Source organism: Cupressus sempervirens, chromosome 3 (genome assembly GCF_028749045.1).
Source record: "Cupressus sempervirens isolate cs-2001-9-10 chromosome 3, ASM2874904v1, whole genome shotgun sequence".
NCBI lineage: Eukaryota > Viridiplantae > Streptophyta > Pinopsida > Cupressales > Cupressaceae > Cupressus > Cupressus sempervirens.
The window spans coordinates 1,056,256,449-1,056,279,006 of NC_143120.1; the positions used below are offsets into that span (position 1 = coordinate 1,056,256,449).

At 35.6% G+C, this 22,558-nt stretch overlaps 1 protein-coding gene across 2 annotated transcripts in view; it reads left to right on the forward strand.

Moving 5' to 3' along the window:
- LOC149570374 (Spc97 / Spc98 family of spindle pole body (SBP) component) overlaps window positions 1-13,324 on the forward strand; it is a 224,000-nt gene extending 210,676 nt beyond the window's left edge. For both annotated transcript variants that reach the window (XM_089823022.1, XM_089823021.1), the window contains 2 exons: window positions 12,586-12,815; window positions 13,034-13,324. In XM_089823022.1, the coding sequence (XP_089679148.1) occupies window positions 12,586-12,815; window positions 13,034-13,160 (357 nt within the window). In that variant the 3' untranslated portion in view covers window positions 13,161-13,324. The remainder of the gene's footprint in view (window positions 1-12,585; window positions 12,816-13,033) is intronic.
- The last annotated feature ends 9,234 nt before the right edge of the window (window positions 13,325-22,558 follow it).

The window sequence follows — 22,558 nt, forward strand, 5'->3', positions numbered from 1 at the left end:
AGGTTCCTCGGACAATATTTATATCTCCCTTCGGGATCATTGTAATCATCATGGGAACCTAATGTAATATTTTGGCATATGCGAATAATAAGAGAAGTGTTTTGCCGTTCGAGTTCGTGTCCATTATCTATGTGCAATTCTTAATTAACTTATGCGGTAAACGACACTCCTTCAATGGTTCTCAGAGATGATCTAGGGCTCTTGATCACCCGCAATTATACCCTTCTGTGATCGATTTTTTTTTGCCAAGGAAGGACCCCTAGTTTTTGCCTTGGCTTTTCTACTCTTGCTTCTCGATTTTTCTCGGACACCGTTCGGTGCTCCTACTTTTGTCAGCTCCCTTGGTTGTATGCTCTCAGTCCCATAGACCCTTTGTGGTCTTTTGTTGGACATTAATAATATTATCTTATCTTAGACCATCTTGAAATTTTTGCTTTCTCCAATTGTGTTTAATTCAGAAGAAACCACTATATAACTATGGATTAAAACTGAAAGAGAGGTGCAAACTTAGCAAGTTAATTGTGGGGTCCTTAACTAGAACCAAGATTAATTATCTCATTTTCACACATTTTAATTCACAACTCTAGTTTCCAAAGATTAAATTTCTTTAATGGAGCATCGTATCAGGTTCACCCTTTGTGTGTGTGTGTATGTACAGACACACACACCTCTATCTCTCTCCTCTTTGAGGATTTTGCTGTATTATGCTGTGATCTTACCACTTTTGAAACCTTGTTTCCATATTACATAGTTAATGCATACTGCTTTATTGGGTCAATGTGGTTTCACATGTTGAACAGTGTGGTTATATACTGTCAAATAGCTTTTGCAATGTTCATTGAGTTGTTATGTAGTTCCCATTATGTTATTAATATTCTTCGACCTTGTTGATGTCAGTTTTGTACCACTACATAACATATAGTGATTGAATACTTGACATGGTAATGCATATTGCTTTGTTGGGTCAATGTGGTTTCACATGTTGAACAGTATGGTTATAAACTGTTAAATAGCTTTTGCAATGTTCACTGAGTTGTTATGCAGTTCCCATTATGTTACTAATATTCTTCGACCTTGTTGATGTCAATTTTGTACCACTACATAACATATGGCGATTGAATACTTGACATGGAATGTCGAACACTCAATCCCTCTCTTGAAAAGTTAATACTCATGAAGACATGAGAAAAACTCCAATATTCCTTAGACCTGTGGATACTAACTCAATTATATCAATGTTATTTGCTGGTAATTACATAGGTGGCCTTACGTTGTTCATTCAAGGATAACTTGGACTTCTAGTGTGATGGTGATGATTTTGTATGAGTGCCAGATGATGTTGATGGTGGTGATGGGGGTGTGTTCAGATGATTGATGCCTTCCTAACTTTCTTAGAATGAAATCCAACTACTCGACTACTTGCTATTTTACTCTTACTCCTATGAATGGAAAAATTAGCAAATGGATGGGGATCGAATTTGATGAAAGCTAACCAGCGGCTCTACCTCCATAGATGCAATGATTCAAGAGAAAAGACTAGTGTACCATGCAAGGCTTCCTAACAATCCGCTAGGATGCTAGTGGCCTAGTTATAGATCCCTATCAAACATCCACTAATATTACCATGCAACTATCCATCTATTCTTACTCTTAACAACTTTCTTGAAATAAAATCTACTTTAACAGCTTCAAAGGAAATCTAATTCTAACTATTGGAAGTAGAAACCATGCAATAACACCAAATGTTCTTGATCACCATGCAAGTCACAATAATGATAAAGAGAAGTGATTTTGGTATTATCTTAGTGACAATTTTCTCCGACCCTTTACAGATGAGAGCAAATGGCCTTATATAGATGCCAAAATTACAACCAATGGTAGAGATTATGAGGCAAAACCAATGATCCAGATTGGATCCTAGAAACCTTAATTAGGGTTGCCACCCCATCAGCCAATGAGAAGATGCCACCTCATCAATGGACCAATGAAAAAAAATGAAAAGCGGCAACCAATGAGAAGGCACCAAAATGGTAGCCAATCAAAATCAGACACCTATCCTACCCAAGAAGAAGGAGAATTTGCCACTTGGGCTTACATCAAATGATCTTCTAATATAGTTCTACCCCTTGCTTTCATCTTTTTAGCCAAAGTAATGAACTTGGCTAACTTGTCGTTGACTTTCTTCATGGGAGGGCAAAGTGTATGTTTCATCTTGAGCTCAGCTGAAGTCATCATGTTGCTCGCTGCTTGCAGTGTTTTCTCATGATCCCTCTCATATTCTTTTGCGTATCTGATAAAGACATTGAGGGAGGCAAGGGTGCCCAAATGTTTATCTTGATGGAAACCTTCCCCAACTCATCCAATCTCGATCCAAATTCTGTCTCATTGATGTTCTCCCCTTTGATATCTTCAAAATCAAGCGCAGCCCCAACATTATTCATCATGGTTGAAATGGAAGTGTCAATGCTTGGGCTGTGTTGTGCAATCTTGTTCTATACCTCTTCAAGTATTGTCAATCTGATAGTCAAGGCAACAAACCAAGACTCCATTGTACTCAATCCTCCATCTACCAACTTGGCTCTTTCCAAATATTTCTCTGGTAGCTCAATGAATGCCTGTAGTCTGAGAATGGCTAAGTCCTTGACTGGAAGGAAATCCTTCCATTCACCTTCAAATATTCTGAATCTATCTCTAATAGCCACTAATGACCTGAATGTCGAGACAAAGGAAGGCAAGAAATTTCGCCTATCTTGGATTGTATCATAGATCCAATCCTTGACTTCACGCAGCTGAGCTGATATCTCTTCTATGTTGTTCCCGCTGTCTTGAGGAAGGGTTGTCTGGTGCAACTATTGGATAGGCTGGCAATCTCTCCAATACTTGTTCTCGGCCTACAACTTCGCAATCCTTTCGCTTGCCTTCCTCAACCTTTCTCTGATTGAAACCATGCCTTCCTAGATCTCCTCACATTCCATGTCATCTGTGATTCTTCCCAATTTATGTTCAACTATCTCATATTCTTGAGCTACAATATCATCCAATGCCTTGTTAACTGTTGGTATAGCAATCTGAACTTTTCTGTGACCATCATTGTTGCACTTGATTACCTTTTCCATTGTTTTTGCAATTTGTTTCTGGTTCTCGCTATCACCCTTTTCTACTAATCCTTGGATGTCTTCAACTATTTGGATAGTCACCACCCCGCCTCTTGGCATAAGTATTTGCCTCAACTATAGTGGTGCAGTGCATCTCCCCAAATCTGGATTCGGTTAGAATAGCAAAGCATCACCAACGTCCTCGGGCGTTGGCTCATTTTCTCGATATCAATTGGCTGATCCTCTTCTTCACTAGTGACTCTCACATCCTCTTCATGTTGGTTCTTTGAGAGAGGAGAGTGCTCGGTGCTGGCACTTTAACCACTTGATTCTGAATCAGAGCTCACCTCTACTGTGACCCCTTGTCCACTCATATTATCTTCTTGGCATCTGGCCTTAATTATGCTCTCTCTTGATGGTATTGCATTTTGTCTCTTTGCTGGAGGTTCCTAATGTTTTTTACTTTTCTCAACCTCCAAACTTCTCTTCCAGTTCTTACCTGTTCTTTGCTGCTGGCAGCTGCCCTCACCTTTTTGTCCGACTGATTCTGCTAGACCTTCCTTTGGTTTCATCTTCTCATAAGTAAGGTGTACCCTTTGACTTTGTAATCTCCTTAACTTCACATTATACCATGACTCAATGTGTAGATCCACTGTCCTTGTAACTACCTCCAAGGAAGGATCCTGATGATCATCCCAATCCATTGGATTCAACTTCGTTCCATCCACTGTATCATAATCTTTTCTCAGTACATTTTCATCATCTTCCAGTTGATTGGAAATATCAAGGCTTCTCCATCTGATTGCCCTCATCGTGTTCACTGACAATCTTGAGAAAGCTAGTTTTCTCACATGAAAGTCGTCCTGGGCATGGGCCCAAAAATCTTCTATAGTATGAACATGTCTAAATGTATTTCTGTGAGATGCCTTGATAAGACCATTAGGATCAAATCCTTGCGTTGCTCTATACCATGCTAGATGATACCATTCTAATTCTTTCTCTGTAGCTGCAAAGGCAACAGGACTGGGGCAACTATCATTGCCAATTCCAAATGAGAAGGTAATCCATGTCTCACCTTTAAAGTTTCATCATTTTGTCAAAATGCTCAAGTTGCTTAACCAATTCCATCAAAACTACCTTGTCGGGTGGGTACCTTGGAAGTTTTTTGGGACATATTGTGCTTCCTGCTACTCTAATATAAGTGAATTGCAGAAATTGGATGAACTAACTCCCATACTTCTTAACTTTTGCTTCTGATGAGAGCCTCTTAGCAGGTGTCCCTTGTAATATCCTTACTGTTTTCATGGCAAAGGCATCACAAAACATCTTATAATGTTTGGTGTTGTGCAAATGAAGCTGTGGATAACACTCATGCACCAAACATTACCCCGACCCATTGCCAATTACTCCCAAGGCCTCAAGTCCAGGATTTTCATATAATCTTGCAATCAGATAGAAAAGATAAGACCCCATGTAGAATTGCTTTTGATTTTGTACTGTCCTAAGTTGCAATTCTAAATTTTCGCTTATAATCCTAGCCCAATCAAATCTTCTCTTTCCATTTTCAATTTCATCAATAAAATAATACATCCAGTTTTCGAATTCCATACGTTGAGCTAAGCCCATGATTCGGCTGAGAAGCACAACGAGATCGCCATATTCTGATTTGAAATCTAACACGGTGTGCCTTGATGATCTGGTAACTTCCTTCTTGCCTTTGTGCAAGTAATTTTGCTTTAGGTGAATGAAGTGAGCCTCCTGATTATCCTGAAATAACTTAGTCGCCTAATCCATCATTACCATTGTCATGCTTTTATACTGGGGAATATTAAATGCTTCTTTGACCACTTGTTTGTCGATGTTGGCCAACACTTTCTTCCCTTGATAAAAAATGATGGACTTAGTGACAATATCAAATCGGGATGCACACTCTATTACCAATTCCAGACAAGGCAAGGTAGGAGGGAAAGCCGCCGCGTTTACAATTCCGCTCTTGTAGATCTTCTTTGCCATGGGGGGATTGTCCTTCCTTCAATCTGTCCTTTAACTATATCATGTTCACTATACCGATATTGGTATCACTTATCTGCCTCACTTTCGAGAAGAAGGTGGTCTTAGGCATCATGTCTTCTTTATCTTTTTTGGTATTTGTTCCCTTTGGGTTTTTGCTTGCATTAATATCCACCATCTTAAACACTTATTTCTCCCCCTTCGTTCTAAATGATATAGACTACATTTATCGATCTCCAACCTTCTTTCTATCGATGAAATCTAGCTTATTTTTGCCTTGCCAAGTCCTATCTCTACACTTATTGATCTCTAACCTTCAACCTAGGGGTGGGACTACCACTTATTTTGCCTCTTCGTTACTTTAGGATGGACTACACTTATATCTCCCAACTTCAACCTAGGGTGATCTAGCTTATTTCTGCCTCGCCAAGTGTCCTATCATGAAATCTACACTTATCTCTTCAAACTTCAACCTATCAATGGGATGATGAAGTGGTGGATGATGAATGCAAGAAGAATATAAGGGAAACGAAACCAAGCAAGAACAAGGAATAGAATCCACCTTTAACAATCTTCACCTCTAAAATGAATAGAATTGCAACTTAATTTTGTTTTTACCAATAACTGGGCCTTCATCAAATTTGAATCAGACCTTGGAAAAATCAAGCCTCCTTGCTGCAACAACCGGTTTTTCCAGGTCTAAATTAACATCTAACATAAGCATAGAATACAATTATAACTTCAATTTCATAAGAAGGCAGTTACATCATTTATGTTCATGTGAAGAAGATTACTGTTAAAGTCAGTTAAACAAAATTTCTTAACTAAATACTTGAAAAACCTTTTAATGAAATTACTTCAGAAATTGAAATCACATACCTCGAAAAACTGAGACTGAAAATCATCTAAGTATGCTTCTGCAACCATTCAGGTTAGTCCACAAATACACTATAAAAATTTCTCAAATCGATTGCTAACTCAAAATTCATTTGATGATTACAACCCTAATTTAAATTAGGGCATCACATATCATCTTACCAATTAGGCATCAATTACCATCGGTTTATTTAGGGCTTCTGATACTGCTTTACCACTTAGGGCTTCCGCGACCACGGAATTCAATTAGGGCATCTGCGACGACGGATTTCTATCTAGGGTTTTCCACGATGATGGATTCAATTTAGGGCTTCCGGGACCACCGATTCAACTAGGGCTTTTGATACCACGGATTTAGTTAGGGCTTCCAATACCACTGTATCAATTAAGATTCTAGCTATCACACAATCAGTTAGGGCCTCGGATTTCTTTTCCTTCGATTGCTTATTTGTGACAATTTCTCAAGATTAGATAAATACTTATATTCAATATTCATTTATATGAAAGTAAAATAATGATAACAATGAAATACTTCAATTAAATCTTACCTTCTCATAAACAAAAATGATAATACCTATTTCTGATAAACAATTGAATGCACGACTTATCTCTCTCTGATGCATTTCCGACATCTTGAGAGAGGTGAAACATTGTCAAGGGCTTTAACCACCCAACCTTGGACCACAACATATTCCCACACATTCTCTAACGAGAAAGGCCCTCCCTACCCGGAATTGACAGGGAACAACATACCATCCACTAGGCATCATGATATATTAATATAACACGCCATACGACTTGGCGGCAAGAAATCACCACAACAGGAATATGCATGAGCTATTAATTAATTCTTATTAAATGATAAATATTGAAATATCATAACAGATTCAAATATTACAGATTCCTCTTTATCACCTCGTCACCCTATACTGGCACTTACACTAGGTGAATTCCTTGGTGTACTGTTTTTCTATATCTCAATATCAGTTATTTGTACTATATCAAGATGTATTTGTTTACCAACGGAGATAATAACATTTTGGCCATTGACCTTATATGATTGTGAAAGAAACCACATATTTGGATGTTTATATGAATAAGAGAAAACGCTAGTCTTATGTATCAATCTGAGTAACAAAATTACCAAGGAAATTGACTGTTTTTACATGATATTCGACAGGCTTGTGCATTAGTTATCGCTAGACTATCATAAATGATAAACGACTACATGCAAGGGTCGCAGTAGTCTTGAAGAATAGTTCGGTGGTCAATTCCACATGCTATTCTTAACGGTTTACGAGTTAACTTTTGCATTCATCTCTTTAATAAAATAAAATAAGGATTATACAGATTGTTTTTAAGAGATTACATGACTTTGTCACCAAACTTTGCGGAGAGTCCTGTGCTTAGAGGAAATCGCCTAGCTTGCTGTGTGACCTGCAGATGTTAATACTAAATTGGTTTTAAGGCAAAACAAAATCGACTCAGGGTTGATTAGTTATATATATATATATATATGCAAATTTATTTTCAAAATATATTCGGTTCAATCTAAAATAAATTCTTCCTTGTCACTGCTCAAAAACGTTTCAAAGTATTACTCACATAATTAGATATATATATAGAAGGAGAAGTCGACAGACTTTGTCATGTCCCACTCTAGCTCAGTCTAACAGAGACATGTGAGTCAGCTTAGTATTTGCAGCAGAGATCCATCAGGGATCTTTCAGACTTAATGTATAGTTTGGCATCATAATTCACACGTTATCACTAGGAGAAACCACGATCAAAATTAAAGAGCATCAAAGTTATAAATTTCTATGCAACAGTAACACCAAAAGACTTACAACTGATGCAAAAATGTGAACAGATATAAATATAAAGAAGACCTTGCGGTATACGAGTTTGCAGTCTTCATGATTCAAAACAGACTTAGCATAAAAGGATATCGTGATTCACTAATACTTTGGCGTGACACCTTTGTGAGATAATCCAGAATGTCCTGAGTGGGTAAGATGGACTCCTCTTCCTATTCTGGTTTTCCACGGGTGACACTCCATCTGCTCCTGATCTCTCACGGCAGAAAGTAAGACTCCATTCTTGACTTAGGGTCATGGTTATGAAAGCGTGCCAACAGTATTCTTAACCAAATGTAAAGAAATAAAAATCTAGGAGTATACTCAGTTCCTTCTTTAGAGATGAATGCCGAGAGTCACCAAAATCAGAGAGAGAAAAAGATGATCCCCCGATACAATCATAAGACTCTAATATAAAAGAATAACTTGGCTCATCAGCTTCCAACAGTTATAAAGAAAACCATTGGAATTCCCAAGATGACTATACGAATACATCACAAAAATTCAAATTTAAAAAAAAATAAGAAAAAGTTGGAAAGATGAAAACTCAAATTGCCAAATGTTTAAATCTATCAAACATTTTAAGTGTTTTCATTTAAAAACAAATAATATTAAATTGGAAGAATAGAGTTGGAAAGTTACACTTTGAGAATTATAATAATTTTATTATAATTCTAATGTTATTAAAATCTTATAAGTACAAGCAACAATTATTTTATTAATTATTAAATTATAAAGTATCAAAAATCATTTTATTTATTAAATGCACAAATATAAATTATTATTAAAATAATATGATGAAAAAATAAAAATCCTTTGAGGTACGTTTTATATTTAAACTTAATTTATTAATTAAATTATTAAATAACTCATGCAAGTCCCGCAGATTTATTCTGGCTAGGTCTTTTACTCGTCTGCCCAATGATGATGATGCCCTGCCTAATTCTTTTCTGACAATGCTTCCACCCCTTCGACAAGCTCCCTGTAAGGAATTCCTCTATAATTAAATTATAAATTATAAATTATAAATAATCACATCAGTTAAAATTCCATGAATTTGCGATTAACGAATAATTGGCATGTCATCTTCACTTGAAATCCTAACGACTATCTTACCATTTTGCCAGATTATATCAAATTAAACTACCGACTTCATGTGAACTTCAACGTCTATATTTCAAGCTAGGTCAAAAATTGGGATGTAACACTTGCAAATAATGATGCCTTAGCAAAAATCAGAATTTTGTCCTGTTGAAATTGCCCATATATTTGCCAAAAATCAGACCTTGGACAATGTGTATCCTTTACCACATAAAATTGCCCAAATCTAGGGCAGAAATTTGTAGCCTCTAGCAAAAATCAGAACTTTGAGAAATCGCCTAAGCAAGAGAAAATATTCATATCTGCTCCCAAATCACTTAGGGCAGAAATTTGCCCAAATTGGAAGGAGAATAGTGCCAAGCAAGAAAAATTTGCTCCAAGAAGAAAATCACCTAGGCTGGAAATTGCCTCTTTAAGAAAAAATTGCCCAACACATGAGGAGGAGGAAGGTGGAATGAGGAGATAAGAGGGGGGGAGCCCCTCTTATACCACAAATTTCATGTCTCTCCAAGCTGACCGACTTGCCTTGGAGGAGAACAAAATTAAATTAGCATCCTTAGTAATGACCCTGATTTAAATGCCATGCTAAATTTACTTAGCTCAAAGTGAAATTAATTTATTTAATTGCCAGTTGTGATGAAAAAATTGCAAAACAAAACAAGGAAAAGCTAGGAGATGTCAAAATTTTCATTTAAAAACGTTTTAGCAATTAAAATATCATTAAAATCAATTCTAGCAAACCAAAAACGATTTTCAATTTTAATTTACCAATTTATTTTGAACATTTAAAAATCTCCCAAGCAATATTTCAACCGATTTAATGAGATTTTGCAATTTAATCCATTTTCAATTTTGCAATGCATGTCAAAATTTTCATTTAAAAACGTTTTAGCAATTAAAATATCATTAAAATCAATTCTAGCAAACCAAAAACGATTTTCAATTTTAATTTACCAATTTATTTTGAACATTTAAAAATCTCCCAAGCAATATTTCAACCGATTTAATGAGATTTTGCAATTTAATCCATTTTCAATTTTGCAATGCAATTTTAATTTTTTAACCAAAATAAATCATTTTTTCTAGCATTCAAAATCAATTTTCCAATTTTAATTTCATTATCAAAAATTTCCTTTTTCAACAAAAAATTTAAGATTTTCCAAAACAGTTAAATCTAAAAAAAAATGTCATTTTGAAAATGTCCAAGTCTATACAATTATTTCCAATTTTCAAAATCTGTCTTAGTCCAAAATTTTGCAAATTTATCTTGCCAAATATTGTTCTAACCATAAAAAATGATGTTTTTGAAATTTGTTTGGCCTAAGGATAAAATTACATTTTCAGGAAAATCAAGTTTTGCACCGAGTGAAAAAGAAATCCAACCACATCCCTCCTGGCCCGAAGGCATTCAAAGTGTAAAATTTTCAAATTGAAAACTTTTGGACAACTCTAGAAAAAACTTGCCAAGGCAATTGAAAAAAAGGGGTGTCGCCAAAATTTTGGGGCGATGATGTGAAAACTTCACAACAGCCCTTATGAATATCTACATTGACAATCAATATTTTGAATCTTGTGATCTGAAAGGCACTTCATGTCTGACACCAAGCATTGTTTTTGAGCAGTTAAGAAAAAGGTAAATATTTTTTCGGATAAATGGAATCTCGTGTGTGAGTACCATTCATAGCTGAAAACACTATCCGTAAAGACAATAGAATCATTTTTAATAGTACCTCTTCTCTCTGTGAAACCATTTAGTGGACATGTTTTCCACTAACCTATCAGTTATTTCCATATGAACTGAATCCTCAAACATGCTCCAACACAATTGTTATCCTATAGATCCACCTTTAATCAATGCGAGACATAAATTACATAGAAGCTATGTTACCCAGTTCTATCCCAGACCCTTCGAATCAGATACATTTTGAACTAGTCCTTGGTCTTGGTCCTGATACCATTTGGGTTAGAACTCGGGTAGGCTGGGTCCTCCAGGCTGAACTTAGGTTGAACCTTAGTTGAACCAGGGCAGACCCAGGCAGACCAAGTGCAAACCAGGTACAGTTCCACTGAAAAGAATTCTAATTTAGTGCAGAAAATGATTATTACAGAATTTGAACAAAGATCTTTCAACATTACAGAACAAAATTTATTGATTGTGATATTTCTATCAGGATTTAACTGTGTGATTTTGAGTCAAACTCATTGACCCATGTTTCATGAGTAGTGATTCAACATGAATCCATCTCTCATGAGAATAAATGGAACACTTAGCACTCATCGGAAGTCTCAGGAAGTCCCGGTGCTTCACCCCTGTGAGCATTACCTAGATCCAATGAGTGCTGAGTGTTCCATTTATTCTCATGAGAGATGGATTCATGTTGAATCACTACTCATGAAACATGGGTCAATGAGTTTGACTCAAAATCACACAGTTAAATCCTGATAGCAATATCATAATTTGACTCGCTGTGGAAATTATCTCCTACTTATCATAATTTATTGATGTTCAGATATTTATTACATCAAACTAAACTAGCCCTCAAGATTTCTTCCAGTGAATTTTTTATGTCCAATTGCTGATAATGATCCCTGCCCGATTAATTGGAAGCTCTGTATACTAATAAATCATATTTTAAACAATAAAAGATGTCTACATTAGGTGAAGGGAGTTGCAAGCTACTGATATAACATTTTTCAGTCAGGATGTTAACTACAAACAAACAAGCTCTCTGTACAATGATAAAGTAATAAGCATTTGACAACTTGGAAAGTAGTAATGCTGTTAGTGTAGACGATCACATTGACATTGGCACTGTTTGTGAATCAACTAATGCCTTTGATGATGAAGGCGGCAGCATATATTTAGATAATCGATTACATGGTTGAAACTTAGTATATAATTTTAAATGTTAAAAGTCAAAGCAATGATACTTGAACTCGATATTTTTTAATATTTTGGTGTTATAATAGATATGACACTATTACATGATTGAAACTTAGTATAAAATTTTAAATGTTAAAAGTCAAAGCAATGATACTTGAACTCGATATTTTTTAATATTTTGGTGTTATAATAGATATGACGCTACAATTGCAAGTTTTAAGTTTTGTTGTTGTTTTTATGATACCATGTGGCATTCTAATCTTAATTCATTCTTCTAGGCTGGATACATGTGTCTGTATATAATTTTTACATGCTTTTGTACTAATGAACCCTAACAAACACAAACCCCGTTTCAAAATTTTGATGTACCAGGGAACCAGTTCTTCGAACTCGAACATGAACGAGTAACTTAGTGTAGAATTTCAAATTTTATGCATATGATGTCTTCCAATAAGTATCTAGCAGCAGTAGAATAATGTAATATTTTCTGTATATATTTATATTTTGATAAGCTCCCATGCAAACTTCCAGGATCCTATAATATATAGCACTCTGAATATTGCAGACACTTTTTCTAGATTCTAGACATTGTGTTCCTTATAAAGTTTGGGATGACTTGATAATTATCTAATATACTAGTGGAGAGCATTAAATTGGTAGTACATGTGACAAATGAAGATTGTGCTAGTTGTGAATTTAATTCTTGTTTAGTTTGCTCTTTGTTGGTTGAAAGTCTGATGACTATTGTCATATTGATCTGCAGAAAGTGGAAAAGTTGAAATCTATATGTTTACAGTATGCAGCTGCAATACATTGGTTGATACCATCTGTATCTGTCTTAGATTCAGATGCTTCTAAGATAAATTCTTCTGAAAGTGTTATTCGGAAGGAAATATTGAACAAAACAACAAACAGAATAAGATCAAGACACAGGCCCCTGGCAAATCCAGTTTGGAGATCATCAGATGAAGAAACATTTAAGACTACTCTCGAGTAAGAAAATTAAGAATCAATCTGTCACAAAAGGACTTTCTTTGTTTTCTGAATTTTTTTAATTTCTGTTTTTATAGAGGGAGCAAATTTGATGTAGGGTATCTCTCAAATTTAAACTTGCCGATTGAGCACCATGTAAGACTTGTGTGTTAGTATTATTTGATGCAGACTTTAGAATCTGATTCCAATGTTGTCTTGATTCTTTTTTGATCTGGCAGAAAATTTGAGGAGGAATTTACAGAACAGATGAAGGGTCTTATAATTGCCTTGAGCAGTCGTTCACAATCCGAACCATATCTAGCTCACTTGGCTCAAGGTTTACAGGGTCTTGGAAATAATTTATAAAATTACCCTGTTTTGCTCTTAAATTGTTTTTTAGCTTTACCGGCTCACTTGTAAGGTATGTGGGGTCTTGTAATTGAATTTTGATTTAGAAGTTGTTTATTCTTTGCACTTTGCATACCCAAGTGTTGGCAACAACTTTTATAAAAGCTATTTGTTTGTGTCGATATGCATAAGTGACATTCTTTAATTTTGTTACATGGACTACATCATGTTTCTTTCTTTAGTTAACAAATTATATTTTATTTATGTAATAATGTCCACAGAAGACCGAAATTGGTTTATGGGACTAAAATTGATACAATTGAAAGAGGAAAATCAAAGTGTTGGGGAATATCCCGGGAAAAATAGGAAAACATAAAGAAAATAGTGCAAGAGGGAAAAATAGGCACTCTAGTTGATGCTAAAGGCTCTAGATAGCATCCCTAATGTGTACACTCAACTGAATAAATGTTCTTTGGGCATGGGGCCATAGGGGTCACAATGTTTGTGATGCCTCATGAATCTGCCACATGAACTTGGAATTTGGCTTTCTTTAGCGTAGTCATTTTGATCTTTTTGAATGTATTGCCATCCTTCAAAGACAAAAAACAGTTTATGGGATTAAAATGGATAAAATGTAATGTATTGACTGTGTTTGAAACCCCTACATTGCTATGTTTGGTGCTGCAAAGAGCCATAGCAAAGACTGTACAATAGAATCAAAAGGTTATGTGCTCGATGTATGGCTTGATCAGGTTCGTACGATAGTTGGGTGGATGCACAACTTACAATGGCGGGTAGGGCTCATAAGGGTCTGAGGAATAGACCTTATGATGTATTAGTGAAAGTCGTACAAGTAGTTGTATAGAAGTAGAGATGTTGCCCATATTACTCTGTTGCCAGAGAGGTGAAGTATGTTATTACCATAAAGAGTGAGGTAATATGCACATTGTAGGTGTATGGAGACAATGATAGAACTCTAGATTGCAAGACAAAACAAAAATTTGGTTGTCGCCAAAGCCATCGATGCAATTATGTATTCAAATTAAGTATTTCATATTACAAAGAGAGCAAAGCAAAATAAGATGAGGTGTTGCTCCCACTAAAATTGCATTTGCCAAATAGGAAAAGATCTTTCACTTCTGAAATAGTGACACTTGAACTCCAAATGGAATTCGTAGTACAAAAATATTCCAAGTTGCATCCCTACTACAAGCCGGTATAAATACCGCTTTAGATACAAGCTTGAGGGTTTACAAAAAAGTATCAACATGGCTCACTCTTATAGACAATAAAAATAAAAATGGACTCGAGAGAATTAAATTAATTGTTAGTGCCAAACATACAAAACATGATTACAATTTTTTTTAAAATAATAGTAGTGACATCGTAGTCCTTTCCTCTCAGAAATTGCTTGTCCTCGAGCAATTGTAGACTTGGATGCTCTAAAATTTGCTTGCCTTCCTAGGTGGTATCCTCGATCAGAACATCCTTCCATTGCACAAGAAACTCCAAAATTAGTTTCCTCTCTTCATCAATTGGAGGCATTTCTTTTGACACTGTGACACGTCCTACGACCTTTAGATAGGACACTTGGAAGACATTGTGAATCTGACATCCTTTAGGAAATGTCAATTCGTAGGCAACTTTACCTACCCTTTGAAGCACTTTGTAGGGTTTATAGGATCATAACCTCAACTTTTCCTTACCATATGTCTTCACGGAAGATCGTATAGTTGAAGCTAGAGGTATACCAAATCACCAATCTCAAAACTTCACTTAGTTTGGTGTCGGTCAATGTACATCTTCTGCTGGTTTTGAGCCATCTAGAAGTTATCCTTGAGACATCTCAAGATACTCAAACTCTCTTGTAGCCAATTTTTGGCACTTGGTGCACGACTGTTACCCCACGCTAGATCAATGAATGACAATGGTTCATAATTGTACAATGCTTTGAAGGGTGCCATGCCTATCGACATATGACATGTGGTGTTGTAACATAGCTCACTTAAATGTAGCCAACAAACACATGCCTTTGGTTGTTTTGAAACATAGTTTTTGAGATACCCCTCCAACTAATTGTTTACAATTTTTGTTTGCCAAGGTGTCTGCAGGTGTTAACACGTGCTTGGTGACAACTATGCCCCTGCTAGCTCAAATAACTCCATCCAAAAGCTAATGAGGAAACAACTATCTCTATCACTCACATTTTGCAGAAGCCATTGTAAGTGGAAAACCTCACGAAAAAAAAAACTAAGCCACTTGAGTTGCCTGGTAACTGGTGGAGATGGCAAAGAAATGGGCATACTTGGTCAATGATCGACTACAATAAAGATGCAATCCTTTCATTTCACTTTGGTAAGCTCAATGATGAAACCCATTGAGAAGCTATCCTACTTCTTGTTAGGGATTAGCAATTGTTGAAGTACTCTCATAGGCAAGGTGTGTGAGGGCTTGTTCTCTAGGCAAGTGGAACATTACCCTATGTACTCAAAGACATAATTCTTGAGGCTCTTCCATGAAAACTATTCCTGAATCCGTTTGTTGGTCTTTGAGTGTCCTAGGTATCTGACCAAAGGTGACTCGTGTGTCTCCTTCAAAATTCTTTCCTTCACCTTGGACTCTAAGTACCAAATATATTTTGCCCTTGTAGTAGATGATGTTGTGAACCACCTTGTACATGTCATCTTGAACTTGACTTTCATTAGTTGGCACACGAACATATTCTTGGAGTGGTGAACCAACAAGTGTGCCTTCCAACCTACTAAAATATGAGACAAAATATATTGCAAACTTTATTGATAGAGTTTCAACCACTACATTATTTTTACTCTTTACATACTTAGTGTCAAAATCAAATGATTGGATTTCGCTCACCCACTCCTGTTGCCATGTATTCAAATTCCTCTCTTCCAAGAAATATCTCAGGTTGTTGTGATCAATCTGCTCGATAAAACGTTGCTCTGATGAGGTACTGTTGAAACTTTGTCAATGTGTGCATGATGGAGAACATCTCTTTGTCGTAGATGGAGTATAGTTACTTCACACTTGAGAGCTTCCATCTCTCAAACGCATTGGGGTGACCATCTTGCATAAACACCAACTTAGTGCCTCCTCTGATGCGTTGCAATTCATGATGAAGGGTCGATTGATGTCGTGTTGTGCTAGAACTAGATTGGAACTCATGACTTTAGCTTGTCAAAGATGTGTTGCACTTTCTCATTCCAATGAAAGGATCCCTTCTTTGTTAGGTCTATGAGAGGTGCATTGAGTTGTGAGAATCCCTTCACAAATCTTCTATAAAAAGTGCAAAATCCTAAGAATCCACATATTTGAGAGTTTTGGGAGTCGACAAGTCCAAGATGGCTTCAATTGAATCCCTCAACCACTGAAGATATGTCCTAGATATAATATCTCACTCATTCCAAATTCATATTTGGACCTTTTGGCGAATAATGTTTGTCTCCATAATTCCTAGTGCTTCGTGCAAATGCTTTGATGTTCCTCCCACGTCTTATTGTTAATGAGTATATCATCAAAGAGTACCAACAAAAACTTATGTAGTTGCTTGTTGAAGATGTGGTTCATACAAGATTGAAAAGTGGCTGGAGCATTGGACAACCCTATTAGCATGACCAAGTAATCACAATATCCATAATGGCAACCAAATGTTGTCTTCTTGGCATCTTGTTCTCTCATGAGAATCAGATTGTAGCCAAAGTAGAGACCTATTTTGGAAAAATAGATTGGTTTGTGCAACTCATCCAACAACTCGTCGATTGTGGAAATGGGGTGTCTATTTTTATAATTTTCTTGTTTCACACACAGTGGTCCACATTCACCTAGAGTGATCCATCCTTCTTTACTAGTACCATTGACGACATAGTGTTTGAAATAGTTCTGATCCATCCTATGTTGAGGAGCTCTTGAGTCATCTTCTCTATCTCATCCTTTAACTTGTTAGGATGGCAATAGGGTGTAGTGATGACAGGTTTGGCTCCTTACTCAAGCTCTATGATGTCCTCAAAGGCACAGTGTGGAGGTATGCCAAGTGGGTTGTCAATGAAGACCATGTTGTGCTTATCCAACACAATTTGTATCTTGTTGTTCAACATTTTGTCACCACAAAATGCAGGCAATAGTACAAAACTTTTTCAACTTAGTTTCGCATTTCTTTGAGTTTAGTTTGTTATTTAATTGGTTAGTATTGGTCAACCAATTAGTACCAATTGGTATAATGAATCCTTTTACTGAAGGCTTTCATCAAGTGTTTTAAATTTTTCTGATTGTTGAGCCTATGCTTGATTTTTGAGGCCTTCATTGTCCTTTTCTTTCCTTTTGAGTTTGCATTTGTTGGTTTTTAGTCATTTGGTTTTGCTCATGTCATGCCTTTCGCTTTTCTCCCTTCGATTTGGTCTAGCCTAGAGGTCAATCAGAGTTGTCAATCAAAAGTTATGCTCATTTTAGTGCTTCAAAAGTGGACCTTTTGGGTGCAACAACACGAATTAAAAATATGATGTTATATTTTTAAATTGACTTTCACCTTTTGAAAAATATAACTTATATTCACTTTTTGTTATGTTTTTAAGTTATATTAACTTTAAATTTTTAACTTAAAGTGACTATAGTGCACTTTATGTTATAATTTTAAGTTGAGTTTACTTTTTAATTTTTCACTTAAAGTTACTATATAACTATATAGTTTCAATTTAATTTTTTGTTTTAAAGATCAAATGTTTATATAAATATTACTTTAAAATGATGTTTGTATGTTATATTTCAAAATATGATAAATAAATATTGTTTATGACCCATTTTGTAACATTTTAAAATTTTTTAAGTGAATTAAACGACTTAAAGTCTTCATAAGTGAACATTCTATATGCAATAACATGTATAATCCATCAAAAGTGGACATTTTACATGTCACTGCATATAAAGTTGACTTTAGTGAACTTTTTTGATGTCATTACATCAAAAGTTCATCATAAGTGGATCTTTTTGATGCTATTGCATCAAAAGTGAAGTTTTCATGCTTAAACATCTAAAAAGTGAGTTGCATTTTAAAACATGCTTCCTCCCCCAAAATGTTCGTTTTTGCCTATGAGCACATTTTAGAACATGTAATGGCACCCAAAAAGTGTGATTTTGGAGAGATGCATGTTTTAAAATGTGTAAGTGACTCTAAAAGGTCCTATTTGATCAAAAGACTTGTTTTAATATAACATTGACCCTCCAAAAGTTCATTTTTGAAGAACATGTTCTTGCCCTCCAAGAACCCGATTTTGATCATAACTTGAGATTTTCTCAATGGATTTGCATGAGATTTCTTCCATTAGGGTTGTTTTTGCTTGGCAATGGATTTAAATCACGTTTTTGCAAGGAAAAGAGGAGTTTTGGCATCTTCAATCATTTGCAATACATCTTGGCTCACATTTTTGCACTTAGAAGCCAAAAACGTTTCCTTTTCATGCCTTTTATGAATCACGTTTTTGCTAAAAACGCCCAGAAAATTGGGGTTTTTATCCACTTTTTTGCATTTTGGAGTCACATTTTTGCATTTTGATCCATGTATATGAATTTGGGGAAGTCGTTTTTTGCATTCACAAGTCAAAAATGACTAAAAAATAAGCTTTTTTTGCCATGTATTTGTAAAAACGGCCTAGATTTTTGCATTAAAAAGTCACGTTTTTGTTCAAAAAACTCAAAAAAATGCATTTCCAACCCATACCTTTGATCAAGAGGGATTGTTTTTGAGTTTAAAAGCATGATATTGTGTTTGGAGACTATGTATTTGGCACTTTCATGTCAAATTCGACCCTTCATTGGTCATTAATTTTTGTTAAATGCAAGTACGAAAAAAGTCAAGTTTTTTGAAAAATCGGATTTGAGGAAGAATTGGTCTTCAAGTCTATAAAACTTGCTATTTTGGCTCTTTAACCTCCAAGTAAGTAGTCATTTTCAAACTTGCTCATCAATTCATGCCTATCTTGCTATTTAAATGCACATTATTACTTGATGATTGCCACTTGTTGAAATCAATGCCATGGAAAGTGCATTTTTTTTAAAAAAATGAAAAAATTGTTTATTTTCTTGTTTTTGGTTTTTCCCCAATTTCCAAATTCGAATTTGTGCGTTGAAGTGCATTACATCTTAACATGTTTGAGTTTAAAACCAAAGGCATGTGTTTGTTTTTTGTTGTCTGCTTGCATGCTTTTTCGGTTTTCTTCTTTCGGAAGAAATTGCAAGTTCTTTCCCAAGAACTTGAGCACGTTTCACTTCACTCCACATTCCATTTACACCTTTCCCTGTCACAACACTTCACATCTCATTCGACAAGTGCGATTACATGTTTTCCATCTCATTCACCATCCGCACATGCATGTAATCCCATTTTCCATTTCGTCTCTCCATATGCATTCACGCCTCTATGGGCAAATACATGTTTTTCCACTTCCCATGTCATTACATGCTTTGCATCTCTTTTATTCGCACTTACATGTAAAAGCTCGTCCACCATTTGCCTTCGCTTTCCATCTCATCCGTCATCCCTTGTTGCATTCACATGTAATCTAGTTTCCGTGCGATGACATCTTGAAAGCCCAAGTCACATTTTGGAAATCAACAATCTCCATTTGCATGCATTCCCATGTGCCAATGTCATGTCCCCTTTCTAGAGTGGACATCAGAGACGATAGAGTTAGCCTATCAGGGAGTCTCGTAGGATGGTAGTGGTGTTTAGAGATTCAGTCAGGGTATACAATGTTTGGATTTGGAGTTTCAGATAGTAGGAGGGTAGTTTAAAGCAGTTCCTTAATTGTAGGAGTTTCCTACATTTTAGGAGGTGGAGATGGGTTATAGTCTTTAGTTTCTACGAGATCATTCTATGGTTTCAGTTTTGGGCGATTTAGAGATGTTCTTATTTTTTGAGAGTATCCCTAATTTTGAGGGATGAGACTATTAGTTATTTCAGATTATCCAGCATCAGTCACAAGAGGTGATGAGTTCAGTTTCACCTTGTATAGGTGTTTTGGCTATCAGTTCGCTATTTGGGAAATATTTTAGTATATTTAAATATTCTCATAAGTTAGCATTTTAATAATTTAAATAAGGCTAAGTTATAGTCGTTTTGGAGTAATAATGGGTTTTTTGGCCTCATCTGGGTGAATATCCCTTGGTGTAATAGCTCGTTGGAAAGGTCTTGAACTTTTCTAAATATTTCTCCTTTGACTCAGAGCAATTCGATGAACAGATTTCTTTCTATTGGGAAAAAACATCATTTTTGGATACTTGACCATTTTAAAAATGCGAAATATATTATTTTATAACCCAACCCCAGATGAAGACACTTTTAGGGTTCGAGCTAAGTTTGGTGGGTTATTATTGACATATTACATCTTGGATTTGTGTTTTGGGCTCTAATTGAGCTTTCAGCATTTGGGATGCCAAATCCACTTGCTTTGCCTGTTTGGGACGTAGCCTCGAAAATAGTGGTCTGGATTCTTGCAGTTAGAAGCATCTTGGAGATTGTGCATTGTTTCTTCTGGGGAATGCAGTTCTGAGTCCGAGTTTTAGCTGGGTTTTGGGTATTTTACCCATGTGCGAGCACTTTGCAGTTGTACTATTGCGCTTGACAGCCATCTACTTTTCCATGTACAACATTTGAGAGCTGGATTCTGGCCGTAGCTTCCTTCTGGGCTTATATTTCACCTTCATGCCTTCAGGTTGGCTTTATTCTTGGTTGTAATCATCTGGATATTACTATAAATCTTCATTTAGTTGCATATTAGGTGTATATTCAAAAAAATCTGCTTGAAGAGACTTTGTTTTAAATTTATTTGGAATACATTCTCAAAATTGGTTCATGTTATTGTACTTCTGTTATTACTTATTCAAAAATATCAAAAATATAAAACAATCAAACCCTTCTAAAACTTCTGTCTAGCTCTGCAAGAAAATTTTAATAAACAGGGAAAACAAATTTAAAAATATAAAATTGCAGTAGATTAGCGAAAGAGATCCATCAGGGATCTTTCATAGGTGAGCGGAAGAGATCCATCAAGGATCTTTCAGCTAAGCACTTTATTTCAAAAAAAAAAGAGAGGTGAAGGTGCTGATGGAAAGTTGTTCCAAGTTTACATCTACACACCATCGAGAAGGTTTTCAAAATGTGAAAGACTCCAGTTTGTGTAGATGTACAAAGGAGAATTTATGACAACTTAAGTCAGAAAAGCTGGATTACATCAAGTTTCCACATGACAACAGACAATTCATCAAAATTAGAGGTTATCAAAAGACACAATACCATAGTTATCAAGGTGAATGCAGCAGTACAAAATACAAGAACTTCCAATCCTGTGATCATCCGAGACTGAATTGTCAAGTACAAGGCTCTTCAGAACAATCCCTAGGATTGTTTCAATTCTCCTGTCTTTCTTCTTTTTCTTCTTCTTCTTCTTCTTCTTCTTTCATGTTTGTAATTGAAGATGATGTATTACATGTAATGCGAGTTACATGTGTATGTAAAAGATGTACTGTGAGTTGCATGTAACTCTATATTTTCTCTTTTAGTTAGACTAGGTCAAAGTTGGTTGAGTTGCTCCCATTTTTTCTTTCACCTTTTTCTCAACTCTTGTGCCTATATAAAAGAGTGCCCCCTCATTGTAAAAATCATCTTTTTTTGTATGCAAGAAAGCTTTGCTACATTTGTGCAAGCATAACTTTGATTGTATAATATGAATTTGGGAGAAAAGTGAATAAAAGAAGCAGTTGGATTCAAAGCTTTGACTAGAAGCAATTGTGATAGAGAAAATTAGAAGCTTTGACTGTAATTTGTGCATATTGTCTTGATTCATGTTATTGTTTCGTGTTCAATAAAAGAGCATAGTGATTTAAGAACCAATCAGAGCCGAAGCTTTGACTAAGAGTGGTTGTGGAAATATATAGTTAAAAGCTTTCTCTGTAGCTTATACTTCTCTCTTAATTCGCAAAATAGTTAACTTATTTTTACTTTTAGAAGTCTTTGTGCCCTAATTGTTAAGCTTTTCTATATAGAAGTACAACCAGACTTAGAGCCAAACCAGTATATTTTCAGCTAGCCTTTGAGTTAGTGAAGATTTATTGGTATCATTATTTCCAGCTCTTGATAGAAGTGTAGTTAGAGATTCACCCTACTCATTACTTGCTCCACGGGTAAGTGGATTCTTTCTTGAAAGGTAAGAAGAAAGGATATTGGTAACACCCATTTTACAAAATCTTTCGATTTTACAAAATCTTTCGACTTCTTGCTTACCTTGAGTTGATCCAAGGAACAGTGAGAAAGGGGAGCCTTTCTTTTAAGGTAGGAGAGACTGTCTCACACGCTATGGCTGGTCATCCTATTATGTGACTGGATTTTTACCCAAAACTGTCGGTTGCAA